The following is a 9,664-nucleotide window of genomic DNA, read 5'->3' on the forward strand; positions in this document are numbered from 1 at the left end:
CAGTGGGGGCAGCGCAGGCTTGGAAGGAGAAGGTTGAACTGAGTCCAAAGGGAGCAGACATCCCCCTCGTGTCAGCCTACTACATCCACCTGCCAATGCAGGAGACACAGGAGATATGGGTTCGATCCCTGGGTTGGGAAGATCCCCTGGAGGAGGGCATGGCAACCCACTCCAGTATTCTTACCTGGAGAATCCCATGGACAGAGGAGGCTGGTGGGGTTGCAGGTCCATGAGGTTGCAAAGAACTGGACACGATTTAGTGCACACTTACAGGGATCTGTCTTCCCATCCCATCAGTCTAGTGTATAAATCACCTCAATCCAAACTTTTTTCCACCTAGGCACTCTCTCTCTCCCACCAGCCCAGGCCCTCTGCATTAACAAGGAAATGAACAGGACCCAGCTCATGGGGACCATGCTTGCTCCTCCAGCCTCCCTTGTGTGGCTGGGAGGGCAGATGCTAGCACTCAGGGCCCTGTCTGTCAGTCTCTCTGTGTGTCCACAAAGAGACTTAGTGGTCTGACACTTTACTAAGGGCTGTGAGCATCTGGGGTGACCACTGGGCTGTTCTGGGCTTTGGGGGCCTCTGTCCAAACTATAGGATGGTAAAAATCGAGTTTTAACATTTTCTTATGTGGGTTTACCCCAACCAGGGCTTCTCACACTTTTTCACTGAACTCTCCCAAGAGTTGGGGTGTTTGGGATGGCAGGTAACAGAAAGCCCCAACTCACAGCAGCTCAGACAAGGAGGCACGGGTTCTGAACTGTTCTCATGCCTCGTGTCTCTTTAGCATCTGGTGAAGTGTGTGGACCCCATCACAGGACAGGGTTTTTAGAAGCCTGGCATAGAGGGTGTCTGACTGTAAAAGAAAGCAACTATGCTGTAAAACAGTCACCAACTGTGTTAGTCTGGGTCCTCTGAGAAATAGACGCCAAGACAAGATTCAACAGGCCAGAGTGTGGCCTGTGGGACAAGGGGGAGGGAGCTGGGAGAGGCTAGGGGTGCTGATACCCCACCACGTCTGACCCCAGTGAGGGAGAGAGTGAAGGAAGGGTGGCTGAGGGGAGCTCAGTGAGGCCTCAAGCCCAATTTGTTGTCAGAAGTCCCTTGTGTCCCAGGAGTGGGCCAGCCTTCGTGTCCCTGCATCCTCATCGCTGGCCTGGCCAACAGGGCTGGGCTTCACTGCAGTCCTGCAGTCAGAGTCCTGTGGGCACTTCTCACCGGGCAGCCACAAACTATTAACACATTCCTTATGCTGCAGGAGTATATGTGTTGTCCATTAACAATTAAAGAGAGTCTAGCAGCAGGCCCGATCGTTACCATAATTTCGAGGTTGTAACGAGTATAAACAGTATTTGGAGACAGTTGTAATGCGATATGAAAGTAACTGTGATTTCTTTTGAGACCCAAATCACAGGCCTGGCTAACACTGTTAGGATTTCATGCCTGCATTTATAACGGAAGGAAACATGAAAATCTAGTCATGGGTTAATGAAAATAAAGATGAAAAATTTTCCTCATTCAAATTTACAGACCCCAGGGAATTTCCTTTGATGATGGAAGGTCGAATCCAGAGTTGGTTCGTTAGGCTGTTCTACATTATCATCTATTCCCAGTTCAGTGGGCTGACTGCTCCTCTCAGTCACAACAAGGCTGCTGCAGCCCTAACCCACCCCCTCACATCTCCACCTGCCACGGGAATAAGGGAATACCCTGGTTTTGTGGCCTTTAGAAGAAGACACAAATTCCCAGAAGTCACCATGGCAGACTTCCTTCCCCTGGCATCTTGCCAGCTCACACCTGAACCAATCATGTGGCAGAGGCATGGAACCACTCTGAGAGCTCAGACCTCCCCAGAGGGCAGGGCCACAGGGAAGAGGAGACCCAAATGAGGTTCCATTGGCAAGGAAAGAGAATGGTTGCTGGGGAGACCACCAACCACATCTGCAACACCCACTGAATATGACCCCTGATGAATGGCCCCCAGGGGCATAGCAGGGGGAGGAAGGGGGTGAAGGGCTGTGAGCGGCTGCAGATCAGATCAGATCAGATCAGTCGCTCAGTCATGTCCGACTCTTTGCAACCCCATGAATCGCAGCATGCCAGGCCTCCCTGTCCATCACCAACTCCCGGAGTTCACTCAGACTCATGTCCATCGAGTCAGTGATGCCATCCAGCCATCTCATCCTCTGTCGTCCCCTTCTCCTCTTGCCCCCAATCCCTCCCAGCATCACAGTCTTTTCCAATGAGTCAACTCTTTGCATGAGGTGGCCAAAGTACTGGAGTTTCAGCTTCAGCATCATTCCTTCCAAAGAAATCCCAGGGCTGATGTCCTTCAGAATGGACTGGTTGGATCTCCTTGCAGTCCAAGGGACTCTCAAGAGTCTTCTCCAACACCACAGTTCAAAAGTATCAATTCTTCGGCGCTCAGCCTTCTTCACAGTCCAACTCTCACATCCATACATGACCACAGGAAAAACCATAGCCTTGGCTAGATGGACCTTTGTTGGCAAAGTAATATCTCTGCTTTTTAATATGCTATCTAGGTTGGTCATAACTTTCCTTCCAAGGAGTAGGCGTCTTTTAATTTCATGGCTGCAGTCACCATCTGCAGTGATTTTGGCGCCCAGAAAAATAAAGTCTGACACTGTTTCCACTGTTCCCCATCTATTTCCCATGAAGTAATGGGACCGGATGCCATGATCTTTGTTTTCTGAATGTTGAGCTTTAAGCCAACTTTTTCACTCTCCACTTTCACCTTCATCAAGAGGCTTTTTAGTTCCTCTTCACTTTCTGCCATAAGGGTGGTGTCATCTGCATATCTGAGGTTATTGATATTTCTCCCGGCAATCTTGATTCCAGCTTGTGTTTCTTCCAGTCCAGCGTTTCTCATGATGTACTCTGCATATAAGTTAAATAAGCAGGGTGACAATATACAGCCTTGATGTACTCCTTTTCCTATTTGGAACCAGTCTGTTGTTTCATGTCCAGTTCTAACTGTTGCTTCCTCACCTGCATACAGATTTCTCAAGAGGCAGATCAGGTGGTCTGGTATTCCCATCTCTTTCAGAATTTTCCACAGTTGATTGTGATCCACACAGTCAAAGGCTTTGGCATAGTCAATAAAGCAGAAATAGATTTTTTCTGGAACTCTCTTGCTTTTTCCATGATCCAGCGGATGTTGGCAATTTGATCTCTGGCTCCTCTGCCTTTTCTAAAACCAGCTTGAACATGAGGAAGTTCACGGTTCACATACTGCTGAAGCCTGGCTTGGAGAATTTTGAGCATTGTTTTGCTAGCGTGTGAGATGAGTGCAATTGTGCGGTAGTTTGAGCATTCTTTGGCATTGCCTTTCTTTGAGATTGGAATGAAAACTGACCTTTTCCAGTCTGTGAGTGGCTGCAGGTGATACAAAATCAAACAGGTTCATTTTAATAATCCACTTGTATTGTTTTCCAATCAATAACATGAAAGTGAAAGTGAAAGTCATTCCGTCGTGTCCAACTCTTTGTGACCCCCATGGACTGTAGAGTTCATGGAATTCTCCAGGCCAGAATACTGGAGTGGGTAGCCTTTCCCTTCTCCAGGGGATCTTCCCAACCTAGGGATTGAACCCAGGTCTCCCACATTGCAGGTGGATTTTTTACCAACTGAGCCACAAGGGAAGCCCAATCAATAACATATCTTTAAATAAAAATACTATAAAAATATCTTCTTCCCGATTCATCAGGTAGCACTGATGCTCCCAGAAGTGACACCATGTTTATCACCTAATTCTGCATACTCCCTCACATTTTGCAGGAGCTGAGTGAGCGCTAGGCTTGTGAAACAGATTTAACAAGCCTGGATTTGTCACCTACAAGCTAGGTAACTTTGAGCAGAGGGCTTGGCCTCTCTGTCCCTTGGTTTCCTTGGCTGCAAAATGGGGATATTAATGCCTACATACAAGTTTTTTGAAACGCTTTAATGAGGACATGAGTGTGAAACCTGTGTGCCTGGTTCATCGCTGAGAAATATTAGCTGCTAACATTATCATTGTTAGGAACTGTTCCCCTAAATTTCGGTTTCTGTTGCTTCATTCCAAAACTCAGAGGCCTGAAACAACAGTCATCTCTGATGTAGCTCACAAGTCTCCAAGCTGGGCTTGTGGCTGCTCCAGCATTTATCAAGGCAGCTTTACTGAGGGCTGGAGAATTTACTGCCAAGCTGGCTCACTAGCTCAGCTGGCAAGTTGGTACTGGCTGCTGGCCGGGAGCTCAGCCAGGGTTGAGGGCTAGAAGACTCAGTTGCCCTTCACATGGGCCTCTCCATGTGCCCTGAGCTTCCTCACAGCATGGTGGCTGGGTTCCCAGGGTGAACATCCTCCAAGAGAAAGCGTGTGGAAGCTGTGCTGCGTTTTATGACCTAATATTGGAACTCACACAGGATCGCTTCTGCTGTACACAAAAATAGCTGAGACAGTCCTATAGGCTCACACAGATTCAAGGAGAAGGGACAGCTATTTCTGCTCTTGATGGAAGGTGGAGGGTAATAAGGTTGTGGAAGACATATGGGACTGGGAATATCATGATTGCTTTTGGAAATGACAGTCCGGCAGGCTAGGTATTAGATGATTTCCCGTCTCAACCATCCTGATAAATCACCATGCAGGAAGTTTATTCTCCACTCTTTAGGATTCTTCCCTTAGGAGGATATCTTCTGGAATAGGCATGTCAGTGACAGCTCTGTCCATCTCACACTGTATAAAGAGCTTCTCTTTAACCAGCTGGGCCATGCTCCAAGAAGATGAGAACGAAATGAGAATTTGCACAGGCTGGGTGCATTTATGCTGGAGAAAAATGACTCTGGATCACCTGTTCAATGGCTGCAAATAATTAAAAAGGGCTGTTCTGGGGTCTAGAAGTCAGATTTGTTCTAGGAGGCCCTTGAGGCCAGTACCAGGCAGATAGATTTTAGCCCAACACAGATTAAGCTGTGAAAGTCCATGAGGTCTAGGTTATTGCTATAGCATAAAGCCAAGCACACCTATTACGTACCTGTTGGATGACTGCCTAATACAGCTATCCTGCCATGGAATGGGCTATCTAGGGGCGGGGGAGGGTAGTGAGCTCCCTGGCTTTGTGAATGTGCAAGGTCAGGCAGGTGACCTGTAGAGGGATGTCGCAGAGTGGGCAATGTCTTTGGTGCCTCCTGCTCTGCATGATGTTAAAGATACTCCCAACCCTGAGACTCTGAAGCTTTGAATTATCTATACTGGAATTCAGTAAAGGCAGACTGACTTCAGTATTAGCTGAAGCAAAATCTAATTAGGAAGGCAAATTGATTTCCAAAAAAAGAATTGGATGATATGTTCCCAGGACTGTTAGAAATGGCTTTTTAATTGTCTGCTCCTTTGTATTATTCATGCAATTGTGTGCCTTTGTGAACCAAGTCTCTCACTTTCTTCCCTACTTCCCTCCCTCTCACCCGCCAGACTTAACACCTTCTCTGTCCCAACCCCTTCAAGGCTGCACTGGGCCAATCCTTGGGGACAGCTGCGAGGCCCACAAAGCAGTTGGAGTCAGAGAAATGCTGGGGAAGGGCCCCAGGTCCAGGGGCCCATAGGGAACCACATGGAGCTAAGAGCCAATCTTTCTGCCCTCACCCCCACCTCAGGTAGCCCGGTCACAGGGGAAGGGCATCTTCCTCTTCCGGAGGCTGAAGGACATCATGGACTGGAAGAAGGTGAGCTTACCTCTCCCCCTTCCTCCCCACACCCTCCTTTGCCCCCTTGCAAGGATCAGGGGCCCCTCCTCCTCACACTCAATGCTCGGAGGGCTGGCAAAGGAGCTCTGCCCACAGGCCTGCCCATGGGTGCAGGGTCTCTGGAGCCAAATTGCCTGGGTTCAAATCCTGACCTTACTACTTCTTAGCTGTGTGAGCTTGGGCAAGTTATTTCACTTTTTGGTGCTCCCAGTAAATCAGGATAGTAAAGTACCCGTTGAAGATAGGATGAGTTAGTGTGTCTAAGAGAACAGTACGCTCTTTTCCTGGGCCTCTGACTCATCTGGCTGGGGGAGTTTGCCTAATTGTTCCTCCGGCTCCTGGACTAAGCCTGAAGCAGCCCTCTCCCTGCCCCCCAACCCAAGCCTGTCTTGGTGCAGGAATCTGTATAATAGAAATGCTGGCCCACCCTGTCTCCACCGTTCAGCAGCTCTGTGGTCTTGGGGAAAGCGCCGAACCCCTCTGAACCTGAAAGATGGTAATGGTGCAGGCTGCGTGACAGGAGCAGGCTGTCACCACCTGTGCCTACTGTGCCAGTGGGCTCGCAGCAGGGGCACAATAAATGAATTGCCCCTCCTCACTGTGTGTCCCTGTTCCTCCCATGAAACTGTCAGGGCACCGCTGGGAAGAAGCTCACCAGCCTGGAGGCCCAGCCGGCCCGAAACACTGTCAACCCCTCTGGAAGCCATGTGAGTATAGGTGTGGGTGGCCCTGGACCCCAGAAAGAGAAGAACTGGCAGTTTTGATGGAGAAGCAAATCTTCAGGGTGGGGGTGATGGTAGATGTAGAAAATTCTGCCCTTGGGCCCAGATGACCTCACCAAGCATGTGACATTTGCCCTGGGGCCTCACAAGGTTACCGTGAAGGGGACAATGGGTGGGAAAGGGCTTTGCAGATGGTGAGGTGAAAAGGCCTGAATTGGGCTGGCTGCAAAGAATCCGCAGGAAGAGAAGGAAGAGGAATGTCCTTGGAGGCCCGGGTGGTACTCCAGCAGTACCATCAATGGGACTTTCTCCAGTGGGGGGAATGGCACACGCTCGTGCTCTCTAATGTCCTGACCACTAGTGACATGTCAATATCCAGACAATGGAAATGAGGCTAGGGTAGCTTGAAAGGCTGGACTTTTAATTTATTTCCTCTTTGACTATGATAAAATATACATAAAAATTTTCAGTTTAGCCTTATTTAAGTGTGCAATTCAATGGCATTAAGTACATTCATAGTTTTGTGCAAACTGTGTTCCATTTCTGGAACTTTGAACCTTGTACCCATTAAACACTAACTCCTGCCCCGCTGCCCCCAACCCCTGACAGCCGCCTTCCTACCTTCTGTCTCAGAATTTCACTACTCTCACCTCGTGGAAGTGGAATCAGACAAGATTTGTCCGTTTAGGTCTGGCTTATTTCACTTAGCATGATGCCTCCAATTTCATCCTTACTGTCACATGTAATATCATTTCCTTTTAATCAATTTAAAATATAAATGTACATAGCCACATGTGACTGGTAGCTGCCTTATTGGACAGCACAGATTTGGATGTTAAATGCCCAGGCTCTGGGCCCAGCCTGTGTGAGACGACTTCCCAGCTGTACCACCCATCAGCTGTGTGACCTTGGGCAAGTCACTCCCCCTCTCTGTGCTTCAGTTTCTCATCTATAAAATGGTGATAACATTAGTACTTTCCTGACAGGGTTGATCTGAGGATCAGATCATATACCCAAAGTAGAGTGCCTAACACAGTGCCTCTTACACAGGAAATGCTCCCCCCCCAAAATGTTAATAACAATTATTGTTACAACTAGGACACAAGAAGTTCTGATGACCAGAAAGATGAAATTCCCGTGGAGAACTATGTAGCTCAGCGTTACATCGAAAATCCCTACTTGATAGGAGGTGAGATGTGCGTCTCTGCTCCCTGCCCTTCTACCGGATGGTTGGTTGGTTAGTCAGTCAACAAGCCTGGATCAGCAGCCAGTGATGGGCTCAGCCTGCTGCCAGGCATGATTGGATGCAAAGATGGAACCCTGTCCTGCAGGGTCTTGACCAAGAGGGGCCAGTGCTCTGAAGGGGCCCCATGGAATAGCATTAATATCACTTGCCCCCTCTCACTTCCTCAGGCATTGTCCTTCCTTGGGGACTTCCGTGGGTCTCTCCTCCGCCCCTCCCTCCCCCAGTGACCCCCATCCTCTTCATGACTTTAATCACCACCCAGATCCCGTGACTCCCAGATTTCTGTCTCCGGCTAAGACCTTGCTCCACACCACAGACCCTGATGTCCCACAGTCTGTGACATGCCCTTGCGAGCATCTCTCTGCAGCTCAAACCCAACAAGACTAAAATCCAGCCTTGTCCTCCCCTTACCATCTGGCTCACCCCTCAGCCTCCCTACCTGGGGACAGAACTGTCCTCCCCTCACCAAGCCAGAAGGTGGAGACTATTCTGGAAACGTCCCTCTCTTCTCCTCCCACATATGGTTCTTCATCAAGGCTCCACACAGCTCTTGAACCTGGCTGGCTGGCTCCATACCCAGTTCTGGCCACTGACCTCTCCTTCCTCGCTGACGCCCATGGCTCTGGTCCCCTTTGCTCTATTCCACACACAGTCGCCAGGGGGGTCAGACACCCCTCAGTGGCTTCCCATGGTTGCTGGAACAAGACCCCAAAACTGCTCAGAAACCGGCCCCTGCTGACCTCACTGACCTTGTCTCCTTGCACTCTGCCCTTGGACCAAGCCCCCTTTGTCCCCTCTGAAACTCTGTTCAGGCAGCGCCTCCCGCCTGAAGGCCCCACCTACTCTGGGCTAGGCAGGCACGTGGCACCTCCTGTGGTTTTATTGGGATTCACATTGGCCTGTCCACTGCCATCTCCCACAAACCTAGCTCAGCACTGGACACACCATCGGTATTTGTTATGCCAATTCATTCTCCCCTTGCTTGACAGGCCGCAAGTTTGACCTGCGTGTCTACGTGCTGGTGATGTCGGTGAGTGACCAAGACAGGTGCTCTCTCCTAGGGGCGGGGGCGGGGCAGCTGGCCCAGGGGACAGGACAGCCATTCTGGGGGCACCCGTGTGAGCTGTCTGGTTTTACCTGCCTGGGAGACCCCAGGGGGTGGTCAACCGATCCAAGCTTGGCCATCTCAGAGGCCGCAGTATCTGGATCATCTCTGCCTTCCTTCTCCGTTCAGTCATCCGTGGTAACCACAGCCAACATTTATTGAGCACCTACTAAGTACCAGGCCCAGTATTTAGCAGATTTTCTTTCTTTCAGTCCTTCTAATTAACCAGGGAGGTAGGTTCTTTTGTTTGCTTCATTTTACAGATAAGGAGATAGATCAGACAGGTTGAGCAACTTGCTCGAGGTCACACAGCTGTGAGTGGCAGAGCAGGGATTCGGATCCTGACAATGGACTCTCTTAACCAAACAGCTGCTGTACTCCCTCCACCCATGCATTCAACACTTAAACCTTCATGGTACAATATGCTGGGCACAGGACATCGGAGTGTCTAAGACAGGCTCGGCCCCTGCCCTCCTGGAGCTCACCGTCTGGCGGGTGTCACTTGTGGTGGTGGAGCAGAGGAAAGGCCCGTTAATTTTGTTCCCTTCTGCATCTCTCCATACCCACTCCTACCCGCTGGAAAGAGGGGGTCGAATCAGAAGGCTGATATTTGGGCAGATTCTTGCAGGATGATGTGGGAAAGAAGGCAGAGCATTTCAGATGGAGGAAACAGCAGGTGCAAAAGCCAGGAGGTGTGAAAGTGCTGGAATTGATCCTCCTTCCCTTTTCTCTCTCTCCATTCCCACCTCCCCCATAGTACATCCCACTGCGGGCCTGGCTGTACCGGGATGGCTTCGCCCGATTCTCCAACACCCGCTTCACACTGAACAGCATCGATGACCAGTG

The 9,664-nt window shown here is 49.9% G+C and overlaps 1 protein-coding gene across 3 annotated transcripts in view; it reads left to right on the forward strand.

Moving 5' to 3' along the window:
* Positions 1-9,664, forward strand: part of TTLL9 (tubulin tyrosine ligase like 9) — a 50,417-nt gene that overhangs the window by 22,314 nt on the left and 18,439 nt on the right. For all 3 annotated transcript variants that reach the window (XM_070381557.1, XM_005887907.2, XM_070381558.1), the window contains 5 exons: positions 5,656-5,724; positions 6,378-6,452; positions 7,566-7,656; positions 8,703-8,743; positions 9,576-9,663. In XM_070381557.1, coding sequence (XP_070237658.1) covers positions 5,656-5,724; positions 6,378-6,452; positions 7,566-7,656; positions 8,703-8,743; positions 9,576-9,663 — 364 coding nt within the window. The remainder of the gene's footprint in view (positions 1-5,655; positions 5,725-6,377; positions 6,453-7,565; positions 7,657-8,702; positions 8,744-9,575; position 9,664) is intronic.

This window comes from Bos mutus, chromosome 13 (genome assembly GCF_027580195.1).
Source record: "Bos mutus isolate GX-2022 chromosome 13, NWIPB_WYAK_1.1, whole genome shotgun sequence".
NCBI lineage: Eukaryota > Metazoa > Chordata > Mammalia > Artiodactyla > Bovidae > Bos > Bos mutus.